The sequence below is a fragment of the Oncorhynchus mykiss genome, chromosome 20 (genome assembly GCF_057628025.1).
Source record: "Oncorhynchus mykiss isolate SJ-2025 chromosome 20, ASM5762802v1, whole genome shotgun sequence".
Taxonomy (NCBI): domain Eukaryota; kingdom Metazoa; phylum Chordata; class Actinopteri; order Salmoniformes; family Salmonidae; genus Oncorhynchus; species Oncorhynchus mykiss.
Window position 1 is genome coordinate 21,603,276 of NC_143041.1, and position 19,763 is coordinate 21,623,038.

The 19,763-nt window shown below is 40.5% G+C and overlaps 1 protein-coding gene across 2 annotated transcripts; it reads left to right on the top strand.

Moving 5' to 3' along the window:
- Positions 1 to 1,443: 1,443 nt before the first annotated feature.
- On the top strand, positions 1,444 to 19,755 carry LOC110499069 (transmembrane protein 106B). 2 transcript variants are annotated; one of them, XM_021575946.3, is made up of 8 exons: positions 1,444 to 1,639; positions 7,736 to 7,941; positions 8,935 to 8,995; positions 13,843 to 13,996; positions 15,830 to 15,970; positions 16,111 to 16,154; positions 16,379 to 16,432; positions 17,087 to 19,755. In XM_021575946.3, exons 2-8 carry the CDS (start codon positions 7,755 to 7,757, stop codon positions 17,211 to 17,213), a joined length of 768 nt encoding a protein of 255 aa, XP_021431621.2. In that variant the 5' UTR covers positions 1,444 to 1,639; positions 7,736 to 7,754; the 3' UTR covers positions 17,214 to 19,755. The 2 variants fall into 2 exon arrangements, with proteins under 2 accessions (XP_021431621.2, XP_090068716.1); XM_090212590.1 differs by having other exon boundaries at positions 1,498 to 1,639; positions 8,935 to 9,165.
- The last annotated feature ends 8 nt before the right edge of the window (positions 19,756 to 19,763 follow it).

Sequence of the window (19,763 nt, forward strand, 5' to 3'; positions counted from 1 at the left end):
ACACTCAGACACTTTTCAAACAAAGCATTTGTGTTTAGTGAATCTGCCAGATTCACTAGGGACGTTCTCTTGATAAGTGTGTGAATTTGACAATGTTCCTGTCCTGCTAAGCATTCTAAATGTAATGAGTACTTTAGGGTGACAGGCAAACTGTATGGAGTAAAAAGTACATTATTTTCTTTAGAAATGTAGTGAAGTAAAAGTTGTCAAAAATATAAATAGTAAAGTAGATACCAAAAAAATGACTTAAATACTACTTTAAATGATTTTTACTTAAGAACTTTACACCTGTTGAATGGCACTGCTTGAATGGCACTGATTTATTGTATGGGTTTCTGTACATTTTGTGTCTGATAACTTGTTGAACTTATAGGTTAACTTTAAGTAATGTGCACGGCACAAAATAGTTGAAATGTAAAGATCAGAGGGTAATTGTCATGCTTGATGGTATTTTATTATGTAAGCACAATTTTTCAGCTAAACCATCAAGAAGCATTAAGCTGTCGGTGTTAACTTTTAGTTCTGCTTTCTCAAAGTTTTTCAAGACATGTTTTTCCTGTTCACTACGGGCTATTATATTTGTAATAATTAAACCTACTCATTGAGAAGACTATGCACAGATTGAAATATGACAATTCCCTACAACTGAAATTAAGTATTCCCTACAACTGAAATTAAGTATTCCCTTGTTTACCACAGCAAATCCACTGTGGCAATTTACTCGTGTTGGCTACTTACAATTTTATGTAATCCATGAATAACTTGTCTACATGATTACAAACACTCCAATGGTACCTATATTAGCATTTGTGCGCTTTCATGTCCACATCATTTATATGACTTCGTTGAGCTAAATAATCAATTTTAGATACAAAAAGACTTGGCCATGAAGTATGAAAATGCAAATATGGGTACCATTGACTGCAATGGATTTCTGCCACAAATGCAAATAAAGTTAGCATTTGAAAGTGTCCAGGTTAACAAAACCAAAGCATGGATTGCTGCCATACCTTGTCCATAGACTGCTTGCAGGGCAAGGAAAGCAATATGGCGTTTTTTTTATGGGTTAACTATCCCTCGGTTGCAATTGGCCAAGGCCTTTTCTTTTGAAGTTCCTTTCTATAGGTGTCTGTAGCTGTGGTTAGTGTAATACATAAAGATGATATTGAAAATGGCTTTTACAACGTATGTTCTACCTTCTAAGAACGGGATGTGCATTGAATTGCTGGGCATTACATTGCCATTAAGGTATTACAAACTTGTTTGCAACTTAAAATAAGTTATACTCAGTGTTTTTTTTTTAAATTGGACATTGGCCTACCGACTTCCATACATTGCTTTCCATATATTTCTTCGGCCAAGTCTTAATCAAATTGTAGGCGCATATGATAAACATTGTCGTGGTTAATGCTTGTAATTTACCACCAAGTGGCAACATACAACATTCAGAAACGACATCCCTCCTGCCAAATGCCTCAAGTAGGAAGTGATTACTTCACTTCGCAAGTTTATATAAACGATGTAGGAGATGTGTCCAACATTCATTACTCCTTGACTGATATAAAACATGCTAGGCTGAGAGTATTTACCTAATCAACAATTAGCAGCACTGCAAACCTGCAGGACATAATTTTATACGGTAAGTGCTTAGAGGCAAAACCATATCAACTTTCTACACTGTCAGCTGAACTAATGCATTGTAATTTTCCCTAGATTCAAATTGAAAACTAAAATCAATGTTTTTAAAGCGTAAATAATGTATAGGGCAGACATACCACCAGCAATGTTCTCTGAGCACATTTCAGGTCTGCGGCGCATTGCTTGATCTTGTAAAAATTCTGGTGAACTTCCAGCGCATTAAAATATATATATATATACGAGAGTTATATATATATATATATATATTTTATCTTTATTTAACTAGGCAAGTCCGTTAAAAACCTGGATTTGAACCAGGGTATCTTGTGCTGAGATGCAGTGCCTTCCACCTCTGCGCCACTCAGGAGCCCCAAGTTTACTGTGAACACTGCAGCTGTACCAGATTCAAGTTACAGTTTCTAGAGTGGTCAAGTAGGCTACTGTGGCTATTTGATCATAATTTAGGTCTACCAGAGTGGCCTACCATAAAAAAATTGCAAAAATGCATTCCATAACATTTTAACATGGCAATAGCTGTTCTACCATTCAGCCTAAAGTAGAGGTGAGATCAGGTGGAACCATTCTAGCCAATGAGGGCAGGTACGCTTGTGAACAACATGCACAGCTCTGATATAAAATCAGTTTTTATGACATTAATATGGTAACAATGATGTAGGCTGTGTGTAGCGGTTATGATATGAATGTTTGGCTTGGTAAGATATTTTTTGCCAGATCACAGACAGTTGATGTTTTGTGGGCTGAAGTCCACAAGCAAAGGGAAAAGGTGAGAGAAAGGAGAGCACCTAGATGCTAAAAGTAATTATACAAGGATCAAAGTGATCATGCTGTTTGTTTGTGGCTGCCATGAAAGTGAACTGTGTTTGCGAGTGATCAGGGGTGTATTAATTCTGCCGATTCTGTTGATTTTTTTTTTCTTAAATGGAAGCAAACAGAACAGGGATAAACATTTAACTAGGCAAGTCCGTTAAGAACAAATTCTTATTTACAATGACAGCCAACGCTGGGCCAATTGTGATCCGCCCTATGGGACTCCCAATTCGAACCAGGTTGTCTGTAGTGACGCCTCCAGCACAGAGATGCAGTGTCTTAGAACACTGTGCCACTTGAATTTGTTCAACTGAAACTCTCGTTTGTAACTGTTAGACTAATAATTACACACTAGATCAGCTAGATGCGGGCAAGAGTACGCAAGGTGCTATTGAACGTGTCAATGTCTGTCACCTTGATTACTCAAATGTCTCTCAACCTATGTTGGAAACTTTCATTCATAGGCTGGGTTGTAGCAACCTCATGCTGGGTATAGGAAAACTTTAGAGTATCATGTAGTAGCCTAAACCTATCGATGTTACATTGAGCTGGGTGAATGGAATATGAATGACAGTCATCCAATACCCTGTAATAGAAATAAGGCATTGGTCAAAAAAATAAATAAAATAAACATCGTCCTCCCTCGGCACCGACTGCCACTGTGTGAATGGCATGTTTCAGTTGACTAGCTTTCGCAGATAAGTTTTTCTCCCCCCACATCAGTAGATAACGGATCTTTATAAACAAACCTCTGTGGGGACTACAGTGTCATTGCATTTTGGTACACCATAATTACGTTCTGGGTTTGCCTTGCAGCATTACATTGCAGGGGCAGTGCGTTCGGTGCATTTTGGTACTCCAGAATTACATTCTGCGTTTGCCTTGCAGAATTGCGTTGCAGAGGCAGATGCAGTGCGTTCGGTGTGGTGCAGACCTAGGTTTTATCGAACGTATGCATCAACCTGTATGCTGACAGCTTAACAGAAATGGTAGCAGAACTTTTGTTGCACACATATCCAGATGATCCCGAACATTCACCTTCTGCTACCATTTCTGTCAAGCCTCTGCACATACTGTTTGATGCATTTGTTCGATAAATCCAACATATGCACTACACAGAGCGAGACAAACACAGTGTTTTATGCTTCAAACACACCGACAGAAACATTGCGCAAAATAGTATGCAGCATCATCTGGATGTTTGCAACAAAAGTTCAACATTAACCTTCTGCTACCATTTCTGTCAAGCTGTCTACAGGTTGACGCATATGTTCGATAAAACCTAGGTATGCACTGCAACTGCCTCTGCAACGCAATGTTGTAAGGCAAACGCAGCGTTTCATTGGAAATGAATGTAATTCTGGTGTACCAAAATGCAATGGCCCTGTCGATGTGATCCAGGCGCAAAACTAATCAAATCTCGTTGCACAGCATAGCGTTTTGTTTGGGCTCATATCAGAGGATAATTTTTTTTTTTTTTTTTGAAAAGCAGTGTTTTTCAAATCATATCAATATAGTAAATTCAATTGATTGAAGATGTCACAAAAAAAAAACTGCATCTAATACGAACTTCTTATCAAGCATTTTCGCTAGATATCTGTTGGCTCTCTTGAGAAAAACAACTAAGCTCACATAGGTTGCTCTCTTGAGAGAATTATTACCCTTGCTTAGCAAACGAACAACATTATATAAAAGTAGATGGTGATACTGTAACTGGTATGTTTAGTGATATTGAGTGACAGCAGCTAATGGGCGAGACTACAGGAAAGCAGGTTCTCCCATTGGAAAATTTTGAAGAGGGCACCTTTTTTGCTTTAAAAAAAAGAAGTTATTTTCAGAATTGATCAAAGGGCAGTAGTGGTGCATGGGTCAAATCCCTGGGGAAGGCAAGGATAGCAACCTCTATCCAGTGAAGTCCACAAAGCATATTCCATTTATAGTAACAGAAAGTTACATGACCTACAGCATGGTCAAGCAAGTTCCAGTTTCAGACATTTTCGGACCACTAAACAACTATGGATTTAGAACCACAGAGGGTGACCGCAGGTCGCAAAGAAAACAGTAGCTGCCTCTACTATTCCAGCACCATTTCAACTTCAACATTTGAACACCATCAAATCACCTCTGCTTAGTCTAATACAGTGACAACTAAAAGATACCAAACAATTTAGTCCAATCACCATAAACTAAATATGATGGCTGTCCAAGGTTCTGATTTATGTGTGCGTGTGTGTGTTCGTGCAAGTAGAAAAACATGTTGACTCACTACTTGTCGAGAAGCGCCAATGTCATCCTCCTCTCTTTCACGTTGACGAAACAGTCTATCCCCCTGTCATACAGTACACACTTGTATTTTTTGTTGTCCTAGGCTACCTGGCTAAAATGCTTGCTCTCTAGCCTAACCCATTCATGGGCAACATTAGCTAGTTAACATTAGCCTTCTACATATTGAACTTCCATCCTCTCAGGCCAGGGGCACAACAATGTACGAATTAATGGTAATGGTTGGATAAGAATCACCTTTATAATCATTGGCCAGTATGGAGAATTAAGTAAAACCACAAGTCCAAATTCCTAAATCCAACCAAGGCTGATTTAGGAAAGGGCCAATTTTAGCTAGCTGGCTAGCTAGCCACCGGAGGGAAACAATGCCACGAGATGCAACAATTCAAGTTTTTCTGTCAATGACGTATGCTCTCAATGGGATTTGATACAAGTGATGCCAAATCCAAGCTGGCTTCCTTTGGCACTTTTTTGTGCACCAGGACCATTCACAGTTGAGCTCGCTCAGTTTAGCTTAAAGCTGGTTGGCTAATTTTGTATACTTTTTTTATCAAGGGAGGCCAGATGCTTGCTGGCTTCCCTTGCACTCAATGCTACGGGCTGCAACAATGTCATACTTGTTTGGACCAGACAGCATCAGATAGATTGTCTACATGAGGAGAAACAGAGGGGCGCTGTTTTACTCGGTCAGATGCTTTCTCTTGTGATATACAGTGCCTTGCGAAAGTATTCGGCCCCCTTGAACTTTGCGACCTTTTGCCACATTTCAGGCTTCAAACATAAAGATATAAAACTGTATTTTTTTGTGAAGAATCAACAACAAATGGGACACAATCATGAAGTGGAACGACATTTATTGGATATTTCAAACTTTTTTAACAAATCAAAAACTGAAAAATTGGGCGTGCAAAATTATTCAGCCCCCTTAAGTTAATACTTTGTAGCGCCACCTTTTGCTGCGATTACAGCTGTAAGTCGCTTGGGGTATGTCTCTATCAGTTTTGCACATCGAGAGACTGACATTTTTTCCCATTCCTCCTTGCAAAACAGCTCGAGCTCAGTGAGGTTGGATGGAGAGCATTTGTGAACAGCAGTTTTCAGTTCTTTCCACAGATTCTCGATTGGATTCAGGTCTGGACTTTGACTTGGCCATTCTAACACCTGGATATGTTTATTTTTGAACCATTCCATTGTAGATTTTGCTTTATGTTTTGGATCATTGTCTTGTTGGAAGACAAATCTCCGTCCCAGTCTCAGGTCTTTTGCAGACTCCATCAGGTTTTCTTCCAGAATGGTCCTGTATTTGGCTCCATCCATCTTCCCATCAATTTTAACCATCTTCACTGTCCCTGCTGAAGAAAAGCAGGCCCAAACCATGATGCTGCCACCACCATGTTTGACAGTGGGGATGGTGTGTTCAGCTGTGTTGCTTTTACACCAAACATAATGTTTTGCATTGTTGCCAAAAAGTTCAATTTTGGTTTCATCTGACCAGAGCACCTTCTTCCACATGTTTGGTGTGTCTCCCAGGTGGCTTGTGGCAAACTTTAACCGACACTTTTTATGGATATCTTTAAGAAATGGCTTTCTTCTTGCCACTCTTCCATAAAGGCCAGATTTGTGCAATATACAACTGATTGTTGTCCTATGGACAGAGTCTCCCACCTCAGCTGTAGATCTCTGCAGTTCATCCAGAGTGATCATGGGCCTCTTGGCTGCATCTCTGATCAGTCTTCTCCTTGTATGAGCTGAAAGTTTAGAGGGACGGCCAGGTCTTGGTAGATTTGCAGTGGTCTGATACTCCTTCCATTTCAATATTATCGCTTGCACAGTGCTCCTTGGGATGTTTAAAGCTTGGGAAATCTTTTTGTATCCAAATCCGGCTTTAAACTTCTTCACAACAGTATCTCGGACCTGCTTGGTGTGTTCCTTGTTCTTCATGATGCTCTCTGCGCTTTTAACGGACCTCTGAGACTATCACAGTGCAGGTGCATTTATACGGAGACTTGATTACACACAGGTGGATTGTATTTTTCATCATTAGTCATTTAGGTCAACATTGGATCATTCAGAGATCCTCACTGAACTTCTGGAGAGAGTTTGCTGCACTGAAAGTAAAGGGGCTGAATAATTTTGCACGCCCAATTTTTCAGTTTTTGATTTGTTAAAAAAGTTTGAAATATACAATAAATGTCGTTCCACTTCATGATTGTGTCCCACTTGTTGTTGATTCTTCACAAAAAAATACAGTTTTATATCTTTATGTTTGAGGCCTGAAATGTGGCAAAAGGTCGCAAAGTTCAAGGGGGGCGAATATTTTCGCAAGGCACTGTACATTCAGCTTCTTGCGAAATAAAGGAAAATTATGACACACCGAAAGACGAAAGATACATTTTTTGGGGGAAGCCTGGCATCCCTTGGCATCCATGAATACACGCCACTATCAAAGGGCCATTCTAAATTCATAAATTGGACAAATCTGACCCAAGGGCCACCAGTTGAATAGCCGGGGCCTACATCGTAGCAATATTGTGGCCCCCAAAAAAGATTATTTTCAACATCTCACCTTGACAAAACTTCTCTAACCCAGTAGCAGTCGATTATAGATCTGCAATCAGTCAGAGATACTATACAGTGATGCTAACCGTCTTGTCTTCACAGCAATGTTGAGGACTTGGGCATCCTATGTCTTTGTCTCCTCCTATGTCTCTAGATTTAATTCAAGACAATTATTTTATAGAGGCAGGTTGAAGGTTTATGGTGCCCTCACACCGTAAAGTGCAACTCAACATTATATCAGGTTTCACAAAGAGGACCAACGGAGTCACCAAGGTGCTTATAGATGGAGTAATACCGAACTAGACAATATCAATCATACTTGTTTGTGTGAGAAAAGTGAGGGAATGCATGGCTGATCTTCAAGAGGGAAATTCCACCTTGTAAGAGCAGAGTGGGGTGGGGGTTGTGTTTGCATTTCTCCCATTAGATCGGATGGTGTTTCGACTATGGTTACTTTAGAACACTCCAGTGGCTCCAAGGATGATACAGAGGCCATCCTGCCTCAGGAACAAGAACCGGAGAAGAGAAGACTTCAGTCCCACTCCCAACTATATGGAGCCATCACCGGGAACAGTACAGGCAACCTAGGAGATACCTGCCCGACTTGTTGGGGAGTAGGGCGTATTCCAAGAGGTAGGTGGTCCACTTCAGCCAGACTAACTACTTAGTTGTGCCTGTGATGTACTTACATGTTGATGTTGTGATTATTTCCATGTTGTTATTCAAGGCTTGTTAAGATTTGTATTTAATAGCCTACATTTGTTTTAAGAGAAGTGAGTCACTTTCAGTTCTCAAAATACTGTTGTGTTCTGTGTAGCAAGGCTGACATGCCACTCCCAGCTACTTCTGTAAACATACTTTTCTATTCACATACTTTCCAACTGTCTTTGCACTTAATTCACATACATATACTATATATTTATATTGCGGACTGGTCTGTTAGCTCATTTCCTGCAGTTCTTTCAATTTTGCCATGGGGCTTTGTACTGTGTATTTAAATACTGTATTTTCGACATACTACTGTTTGCTCATTCTAATATTTCTACTACTGTACATTGCATTTTAGTTACACTGTTTATACACACCACATATTTATTTATATACTGGATTCTTGACATAGCTCACTCTAATATACAGTATCTACTGCTGTACATATAATTATTAGTATATCTTGTGTCAATGAATCTGGTGTACTGTATATACACAGATTGCATTTGGATTACTGTTACAGTGCTATTTGGGATGTTGACAGTTCTTTATTTAAATGTTGTGTTATTTGTGCACTTGTTTGATATTTTACTGCATTGTTAGGAGCTAGTAACTTAGGCATTTCGCAGCACCCGCTATAACATCTGCTAAACTGTGTACGCAACCAATAAATTTGGATTGGATTTGAATGCAGCAGTATGTCTAACTGTGAAGTAATAACTCACCTTAGTGTTCTCTGTATAGGACGTGATCAGCTTGTGGCAGTCATAACCCACATTTGTTTCAGAAGAAGGGAGAGTCCCTTTCAGTTCTCTGTGAAATGAAATCAATTGCTGTTGTGTTCTGTGCAGCAAGGCTGACATGCCGATACAGCAGTATCTCTAACTGTGAAATAATAACGTGTTCTTCTCTGTATAGGACATGATCAGCTAGTGGCAGTCATCCCATGTTCAGACATTAGACTGAGGCCCAGCCGGACGTAAGTGTGTGTGTCTGTTTTTGAGTGTCTAATTGTGTTTGTGTGTGCGTGCATAACTGTGTTGAACACCTCCCTCTGCAACTGGATCCTGGAGTTCCTGACGGGCCTCCCCTAGGTGGTGAGGGTAGGCAACACACCACGCTGACCCTCAACACGGGGGCCCCTCATGGGTGAGTGCTTAGTCCCCTTCTGTACTCTCTGTTAAACCACGACTGCGTGGCCATGCACGACACCATCATCAAGTTTGCTGAAGACGCAACGTTGGTAGGCCTGATCACCGACGGCGATGAGAAAGCCTACAGGGATGAGGTCAGAGACCTGGCAGTGTGGTGCCAGGACAACAACTTCTCAGTAAGACCATAGAGCTGATCGTGAACTACAGTAAACAGGGGGGTGAGCACTCCCACATCCACATCGACAGGGCTGTAGTGGAGTGGGTCGACATGATTAAGGACTTAACAATGTCCACACACAACCGCACAGTCGTGAAGAATGCATGACGGTCCTTCCTCTGACACTGCCTGATATAGATTTTTCAGGCCTTCCTCTGACACTGCCTGATGTATAGGTCCTGGATGGCAGGTAGCTCAGAGGAAGGCCCAAAAAAGTGTCAGAGAAAGAACAGTCGATGACTTGGGTGGCTGAAGCCTGGCAATATTTTGGGCCTTCCTCTGACACGGCTTGATATAGAGGTCCTGGATGGCAGGGAGCTCGGCCCCAGTGATGTAGCGTCCGGCAAATGGTACTGGAGCATCAGGCTCCGAAGACAGCTTCTATCCCCAAGCCATAAGACTGCTAAATAGTTAATCAAATGGTTACCTAGACTATCTGTATTGAGTTTGACCTTATTTTCCACTGACCCTATGTACACTCACAAGTCTCTACCCTCACACTACACTTGACACTCTCACAACAACAACAAAAAGCACACACACATACACACACACACACACACAACGCATACTGACGCCACACACACATACACACCAATGGAACGGAGTCAAACATGTTGTTTTCCATATGTTTGATGTGTTTGATACCATTCCATTATATTCCATTCCAGCCATTACAATGAGCCCGACCATCTGTAGCTCTTCCCACTAGCCTCCTCTGAGACACCCATACTTTCACAATCATCATACGCCACTGCTACTCTGTTCCTTTTTAATCTTATTATTAGATCTTCTGCCTTTATGTACATATCTATCTCAATTACCTCGCACCCCTGCAAATTGATATGGTAGTGTTACTCCCTGTATATAAACCATTTTTCCTCATGTTATTCTTTTTATAATCGCTTAACTCTGCATTGTTACTAACGGGCTCGTAAGTAAGCATTTTATTCTGAATAAAATTTGATTTGATATGATTTTTGAGCTTTACCCATACGAAACAGTATACAGTAAGATTCTTGGTGTGTTTAATCGACATATTGTGTTACGCTTCATGGTTATTAAAGGTCACAAATAGGGTTGCAAAGGGTTGGAAACTTTCCGGTAAATTTCAGGAATGTTTCCGGAAATTGTCCATGGGAAGTTAAGCCCTGGAAATTGGGGAATTTTGTGAACAGTGAACCTTTTTTTGTGGGATACACAAAAGGCAATTCTAGGTCTTGTGGCATATTTTGGTTAAACTATCCCCAATTCCAATGGAATTGCAACCCTCTACATGCACAGTGCATTCTTCCATCACATGTACAGCGGATTCTCAAGATCTTGCACACTAATGAGATGATATTGAGCCTACACTACTTCACTGTCTGAGCCCAGGACTACATGCTTTATGGTAAGTTTTGATTACAATACTGGGTGGGGGTGAATATATTTTATATGACATACATGATCTTTTGTTAACTAGTAATAGTAGCCTACAGCAAAGTGTTTAAGTCATTTCTAACTTGTTAACAATTTCTGTTAGTTAGTTTTTGCTACCATGTGGGTTTTAGCTTGCTTGAGCCTGCTAACTGAGGAGTGTTAATTCACCAGTTCCCACACATGTTTCACATTTTAAAACATTTATCTTACAAAGGAGTTGTTATATCTAAATGCTTAACTATTTATCTGGACATGGAATTGTATTAAAAAAAACCTCATTTTTTTCTAATCTTTACAGGAAAATGCCACGGGCACTATCTGATGTGTGGAGACATTTCACTGCAGCTAATGTAGAAGGAAAAGCTGTGTACATTTTGCAGATACTGTGCCAAAATCATATGTGAAGAATACAACAAAGATGCAGAATTATCTGGCCAAATGCATCACGTTCCCTCAGCGCTCACAACAAGCAACCTCTGACAAAAGTCCCTCACAGGCAATGTGTATTGGAAGATATTTCTGAGTGTTCTTAGCCCAGCATACACCCCTCCAACCAGACATGCTTTATCTACTCATTTGCTGGATGCAGAGTTCAACAGAATTCAAGTGAAGGTCAAGCAAATAATAGAGAAAGAAGACTGTATTGCAATCATCTCTGATGGGTGGTTGAATGTTCGTGGGCAAGGAATAATTAACTACATCATCTCCACCCCTCAACCAGTATTCTACAAGAGCACAGACACAAGGGAAAATGGACACACCAGTCTCTACATTGCAGATGATCTGAAGGTATTTGTACTGGTGACAGACAATGCTGCGAACATGAAGGCTGCTTGGTCTAAAGTGGAGGAGTCCTACCCTCACATCACACCCATTGGCTGTGCTGCTCATGCATTGAATCTGCTCATCAAGGACATCATGGCACTGAAAACAATGGATGCACTCTACAAGAGAGCAAAGGAAATGGTTAGGTATGTGAAGGGTCATCAAGTTATAGCAGCAATCTACCTCACCAAGCAAAGTGAGAAGAATAAGAGCACCACATTGAAGCTGCCCAGCAACACCGGTTGGGGTGGTGATGTCATCATGTTTGACAGTCTCCTGGAGGGGAAGGACTCTCTCCAAGAAATGGCCATATCACAGTCTTCCAATATGGACAACCCCATCAAGAGGATCCTCATGGATGACGTATTTTGGGAGAGAGTGGTAAGCATCCTGAAACTCCTGAAACCTATAGCAGTAGCCTTTGCACGGATTGAGGGAGACAATGCCATCCTGTCTGATGTTCAGACTCTGCTTGCAGATGTAAGAGAAGAAATCCGTACTGCCCTGCCCACTTCACTGTTGCTCCAAGCAGAGGAAACTGCAGTTCTGAAATACATCAAAAAGTGTAAAGACTTCTGCCTGAAGCCCATACACGCCACAGCGTACATGTTGGACCCCAAGTATGCTGCAAGAGCATCCTGTCTGGTGTAGAGATCAACAAGGCCTATGGTGTCATCACTACCGTGTCACGCCACCTTGACTTGGATGAGGGCAAGGTTATTGGCAGTCTGGCGAAGTACACTTCAAAGCAAGGGCTTTGGGATGGAGATGCAATATGGCACTCGTGCCAACATATCTCATCAGCCACCTGGTGGAAGGGACTTTGTGGATCTGAGGTTCTTTCCCCTGTTGCCTCCATCATCCTCCAAATCCCACCAACATCAGCCACCTCAGAGCACAACTGGTCCTTGTTTGGGAACACACACACACCAAAGCACGCAACAGGCTGACCAATACAAGGGTTGAAAAATTGGTGGCCATCTGGGCAAATGTTAGGCTTTTTGAGCCTGACAACGAGCTATCCTCAAGATTGGAAAGTGACAGTGAAGATGAGGCCTCAGAGTCTGATGTTCAAGAGGTGGAGAAGACATGGAAGCCTGAGAGGAAGACAACCAAGCTTTAGTTTCTAGACTATCATTTTACAGATGTATGTTGAAAACATTTTTGGGTGATGCGATGGATCATTGGGGATCATTCAATATTCCCTTTTGTTGTTCAGTGAAATCATCCCATGTGAAGAGTCAATTCATTTAATTAAAGTTCAATTCGTAATTAAATCGTTTTTTAAAATTTCTATTGGAGTGATTTAATTATTTGCAATTATGTCTACCTATGATAAGGTAAAAGGTTTATGTTTCTGTCTCCATATGATATGGTAGATATATCCAATACAAAAAAACATCTATATTTAAACGATTTCTATTGGAGTGATTTAATAATTTGCAATTATGTCTACCTATGATAAGGTAAAAGGTTTATGTTTCTGTCTCCATATGATATGGTAGATATATCCAATACAAAAAAACATCTATATTTAAACGATATTAATATTAATTTGCATATATTTGTTAATTCCCATATATTCCTGTTAATTCACATGGAAAGTTTCCACCTCTGAATATTCCCCAAAATGTGCAACCCTAGTCACAAACAGTCAATCACGTTTCTCATGAAATTGGATGATATTTGGATGAAACCAGATCAAAGTACAGTATGATTACAAAAGTATGAAAAATGACTGTTGCTTTACATTGATAAAGTTTGATCATAAAGTTACTGGTCCTCTCCCCCTGTGTCAAACACTTTGATTCAGAAAGCATCATAAGAGACACGCCAAACGGGAGATGTAGCAAACATTTTTTTTACATCATTGGTGCAATTTTGCTCGAGTTGCTTTGTGTATCACCATATTTTCTTGAGATAATTTGACTGCAACACTACCAACTTCCAAGTTGCTCAACATAGATGTTTCAAAGAGCTGTCAGTCAAGGCGAGTTCATGAATATAAGCTTCCCGCCCACTTACCCTGCCTTTTCAAACTTCCTGGTAGTTAGCCATTAGAGAACAATTACTTTTTGTAAAATGTTTAGCATTTCTATCCAAAACAAATATTAACGTTATATTTTAGTCATTCAAAAGGCTATTTTACATGGGAATCATAAAGATTTTTTGGGACCTTTAACCTTTAACTGCATTCTTCTTTTCCAGAACACTCTATGTGTGTATTTCAGTGGTGGTGTGTCTCCTGATCTGCTGTCTGATCCTCTTCTTCCTCTTCCCACGGAGTATCTCACTGTCCCTTGTCACCGTCAAATCAGTGATGGTCTTCTTCACCCCACAAACAGTTGAAATGCAAATCATGGTAAATACGAGATATATGCGTGCCGCACTCCCATATACAGATGAAGTCAGAAGTTTACATACACTTTATCCAAATACATTTAAACTCAGTTTTTCACAATTAATCCTAGTAAAAATTCCCTGTCTTCGGTCTGTTAGGATCACCACTTTATTTTAAGAATGTGAAATGTCAGAATAATAGGAGAGAATTATTTATTTCAGCTTTTACTTCTTTCATCACATTCCCAGTGGGTCAGAAGTTTACATACATTCAACTAGTATTTGGGAGCATTGCTTTTAAATTGTTTAACTTGGGTCAAATGTTTCGGGTAGCCTTCATCGAGCTTCCCACAATAAGTTGGGTGAATTTTGGCCCATTACTACTGACAGAGCTGGTGTAACTGAGTCAGGTTTGTAGCCTCCTTGCTAGCACACACTTTTTCAGTTCTGCCAACAGATTTTCTATAGGATTGAGGTCAGGGCTTTGTCATGGCCACTCCAATACCTTGACTTTGTTGTCCATAAGCCATTTTGCCACAACTATGGAAGTATGCTTGGGGTCATTGTCCATTTGGAAGAACCATTTGCGACCAAGCTTTAACTTAGACTGATGTCTTGAGATTCAATATACCCACATAATTTTCCTTCCTCATGATGCGAGAAATCAGCCAAGACCTCAGAAAACAAATTGTAAACCACCACAAGTCTGGTTCATCCTTGGAAGCAATTTCCAAACGCCTGAAGGTACCACGTTCATCTGTACAAACAATAGTACGCAAGTATAAACACCATGGGACCATGCAGCCGTCATACCGCTCTGGAAGGAGACTGGTTCTGTCTCCTCGAGATGAACGTACTTTGGTGCGAAAAGTGCAAATAAATCCCGGAACAACAGCAAAGGACCTTGTGAAGATGTTGGAGGAAACGGGTACAAAAGTATCTATATCCACAGTGAAACGAGTCCTATATCGACATAACCTGAAAGGCTGCTCAGCAAGGAAGAAGCCACTGCTCCAAAACTGCCATAAAAATGCCAGACTACGGTTTGCAACTGCACATGGGGACAAAGATCTGACTTTTTGGCGAAATATCCTCTGGTCTGATGAAACAAAAACAGAACTGTTTGGCCATAACGACCATTATGTTTGGAGGAAAAAGGGGGATGCTTGCAAGCCTGATGAACACCATTCCAATCTTGAAGTACGGGGGTGGCAGCATAATTTTGTGGGAGTGCTTTGCTGCAGGAGGGACTGGTGCACTTCACAAAATAGATGGCTTCATGAGGAAGGAAAATTATGTGGATATATTGAAGCAACATCTCAAGACATCAGCCAGGAAGATTAAAGCTTGATCGCAAATGGATCTTCCAAATGGACAATGACCCCAAGCATACTTCCAAAGTTGTGGCAAAATGGCTTAAGGACAACAAAGTCAAGGTATTGGAGTGTCCATCACAAAGCCTTGACCTTCTCTCTACTATTATTCTAACATTTCACATTCTTAAAATAAAGTGGCGATCCTAACTGACCTAAGACGGGGATTTACTATGATTAAATGTCAGGAATTGTGAAAAACTGAGTTTAAATGTATTTGGCTAAGGTGTATGTAAACTTCCGACTATATACTGTGTGTGTGTGTGTGTGTATGTGTGTGTGTGTGTGTGTATGTATGTGTGTGTGTGTGTGTATATGTGTGTGTGTGTGTGTGTGTGTGTGTGTGTGTGTATATATATATATATATATATATATATATATATATATATATATATATATATTTCAAAGACAATATGTGATCACTTATTGTTTGGTTTATTGAATGAGGTCAGTGTGACCAAACTTTGTTTTTCCTCTTCCAGAATGTCTTTAACGTCACCAATGAGAACTTTGCGGACATTCAATTCTTGGAATTTGATATACAAGTGCTGATTGCTGAAACAGTGGTTGGCAGGATCAAGATATCTAATATGACGGCGGTCAAATCACGTTCAGAGAAAGCGGTGGGTTTGATTTTGTTGTTTCATCTAAATCAATTACACAATTGTAATACTGTGTAATGCAAAGAGACTTTGTTTATGGTTCCGTATGAAACAATTGGACCTTAATTCCCAGTCAAATGAAGTTTTCCAATCTCCTACAGTATACTGTTGTCATACCCATAACAATTGAGGACCCAGGCCTGAAGTAAGCATGACATTTATTATCATTACCATCATCACTGCTTCTAAAATAGTAAGGAAATACAGTGTTATCTGCATATGTGTACATTACAGTATGAACTCTTGGGTAGGACCTACAGAATGAATTAAAGTTACAGTACGCTCTTAGTTTTGCTTTCAAAATATATTATTTTCCTTATGTGATAAATGTGTAGGCTGATAAATGTCTTTATAACTCCTCTGTTTCAGTAATTACTGCAAGTCAAACACCATAAGGATTCACACCTTGTTCTTGCATTTGCAGTGAGTTTCGCACTCTATTCCAAGATATGTTAAAGAGTCCAACCACAAACACATCTGTCGCACCACAAACACTTCAAGGCACTTAAGCCTCTCTGACCGCCAGGCTGTAGTATGCCCATTGACTTCCCATTGTAACATCTCTTGTTTGGAACCACTCAAACGCACAGATCTTATGCTTCTAAGAATGATGTACATGGTAGTTTTGCTGACGATTCTTGTTGTCAGTGTTCTTGAAGACCTTTTGGCCAAGACAAAATCTAGACCAAATCTGAATTTTGCTTTTCAAGACCAAGCACTATGATTACTGGAGCCAAAATAGGAACGTTTTTAGCCTTTTCAAAACGTGGCCGAATTGCCCCTTTCAAGCCACATGTTCAAAAATCTCACATATTTTGTTTCATGTCCATTTGAGATGAATCATGCCTTAACACTAGTAACAGTGTAACTATAGTATTTGCTTTTAGGTCATAAACCAACCCAATTTCAAGTTGACACTTTTTTTTATCATGGGAAAAAGGTAGTCAGGAACGAACAGAAAAACAAACGTTTGAACTTAGCCATTCCGTAATAGTGACATTTTGAAACACAAGACTGTGCACTTCCGGAGGAAGATTTCAAAATGTCTGCCTTAATATCCCTTTTTGTCTTCCACAGAATGACAATGAACATTTCCTACTTGGCTCACTCGGAGCAGCTGTCCGAAGACACCTTTGAGTACATTGACTGTGGAGCCAACACCACCACTCCCCACCCTATCGGGCAAATTATTTTTGAAAGATGAAAGCCTGTCAATGAGGAATCCCCAAAGTGAAAAGGTTTATTATGAACAAGATAGACTCTAAGGAATAGGGGCCTCTTCCATTCTATCTTATGTCCAGCGGTCATAAAAAATATATTGCTAAATGTTTCGTTGTCAAAGGGAAATGTATACATATAGTATTGTAGTAGACTATAGTATTGTCCTATGCTCTGTTCACGTTATTTTCTTTGCAATATTCTTCTGAGGTCGTTTTTTTAATGATTTATGAACTGTGAAAGTACATGTTGGTGTAATTGTAACATAATTGTAGGGATTTAAAACATACACTGAGTGTACAAGCCATTAGGAACCCCTTCCTAATATTGACTTGCACCCCCCTTTTCCCTCAGAACAGCCTCAACTTGTCGGGGCATAGACTCTACAAGGTGTCGGCCCATGTTGACTCCAGTGCTTCCCACAGTTGTGTCAAGTTGGCTGGATGTGCTTTGGGTGGTGGACCATTCTTGATACACACGGGAAATTGTTGCGTGTGAAAAACACAGCAGCGTTACAGTTCTTGACACACTCAAACTGATGCTCCTGGCCCTACTGCCATACCCCATTCAAAGGCACTGAAATGTGTCTTTCCCATTCACACTCTGAAAGGCATACATACTCAATCCATGTCTCAATTGTCTCAAAGCTTAATAATCCTTCTTTAACCGGTCTCCTCCCCTTCATCTACACTGATTGAAGTGGGTTGAACAAGTGACATCAATAACAGATCAGAGCTTTCACCTGGATTCACCTGGTCAGAATATGTCAAGAAAAGAGCGGGTGTTACTAATGTTTTTTACACTCAGTGTAGATTTCATCATTAAAAGTCAATCAGTGTATATGAGATATATGATCATGATTTATAATACAAATTAAATCCGTTAATTAAGCTACGTTACATTGCCATAAGTATGTGGACAACCCTACAAATGAGTGGATTATGATATTTCAGCCACACCGTTGCTGACAGGTGTATAAAATTGAACACACAGCCATGCAATCTTCATAGACAAACATTGGCAGTAGAATGGCCCATATGGCTCAGTAACTTTCAACGTGGCACTGTCATAGGATGCCACCTTTCCAACAAGCCAGTTTGTCAAATTTCTGCCCTGCTAGAGTTGCCCCGGTCAACTGTAAGTGTTGTTATTGTGAAGTGGAAATGTCTCGATGCAACAACGGCTCAGCTGCGAAGTGGTAGGCCGCACAAGCTCACAGAACGGGACCGGCAAGTGCTGAAGCGCGTGGTACGTAAGAATCGTCTGTCCTCAGTTGCAATACTCACTACCGGGTTCAAAACTGACTCTGGAAGCAACGTCAACAAAATAACTGTTTGTTGGGAACTTCATAAAGTGGATATCCATGGCCGAGCAGCCGAACACAAGCCTAAGATCACCAGTGGTGTAAAGCTAGCTGCCATTGGACTCTAGAGCAGTGGAAATGTGTTCTCTGGAGTGATGAATCACATTTCACCACCTGCCAGTCCGACGGACAAATCTGGGTTTGGCGGATTTCAGCACACCTGCCCGAATGCATAATGCCAACTGTAAAGTTTGGTGGAGGAGGAATAATGTTCTGAGGCTGTTTTTCATGGTTCGGACTAGGCCCCTTAGTTCTAGCGAAGGGAAATCTTAACGCTACAGCATATAATGACATTCTAGACTATTCTGTGCTTCCAACTTTGTGGTAACATTTTGTGGAAGGCCCATTCCTGATTCAGCATGAAAAGTGAGGTCCATACAGAAATGGTTTGTTGAGATCGGTGTGGAATAACTTGACTGGCCTGCACAGGGCCCTGACCTCAACCACATCGAACACCTTTGGGATGAATTGGAATGCAGACTGCGAGCCAGGCCTAATCGCCCAACATCAGTGCCCGACCTCACCAAAGCTCTTGTGGCTGAATGTAACAACTCCATATTAATGTCCATGATTTGGAATCTGCTCGTCGAACGTGTCCACATACCTTTGGCCATGTACTATGTATGCCATGTATGTTATGTGTATTTGAAGGTTTCCTCCATTGATGTTAAATATGCAATTGCCTTGTAAATCCATTAACCTCCATTAACCTTATATAAGAGGGTAAATAACATTTCCTAAGAGTTGCCATGATTTGACTGTGAGTAATTTTGCAGTGAAGTGACATCTTTCCTGGACTGGGTGTGGACTGATGACTATTTGCACACTTAGAACTTTAGAGTTAATAGGGACATGGCTGAAATACCTAGATCATTACCAGCTTTTTTTAAAAAGTATCTTTGAAGACACTGACGTGTGATGTTTGTTTTGTTAGGGGTTTATTGCCCTTGTTGCTGTTAATTGCGTTCCAATGTGAGGGCTGTTCTCTCTGCTCCAGTGCATGATGGTTACAGCTACTAATCTAGATGTAATCTAGGAGTGGTTGCAGCTACCACTGCTGGGAGTACTGTACGGACTGAAACACATCAAACAGCCATCTTCATTAATCCGAAGTCATTGACGTAAAGTTTTGGCTTTGTCCTTTTGGAATAAATCCATTTTCACTTGAGGTTA

What these genes read in the sequence shown, in the direction of transcription:
- LOC110499069 (XM_021575946.3), top strand. Translation starts at nt 7,755, where the DNA reads ATGGTTACTTTAGAACACTCCAGTGGCTCCAAGGATGATACAGAGGCC. An exon ending in AGACTGAGGCCCAGCCGGAC is followed by an intron (nt 8,996 to 13,842) that starts GTAAGTGTGTGT and finishes CTTCTTTTCCAG; the next exon opens with AACACTCTATGTGTGTATTT. An exon ending in ATTGAGGACCCAGGCCTGAA is followed by an intron (nt 16,155 to 16,378) that starts GTAAGCATGACA and finishes CCTCTGTTTCAG; the next exon opens with TAATTACTGCAAGTCAAACA.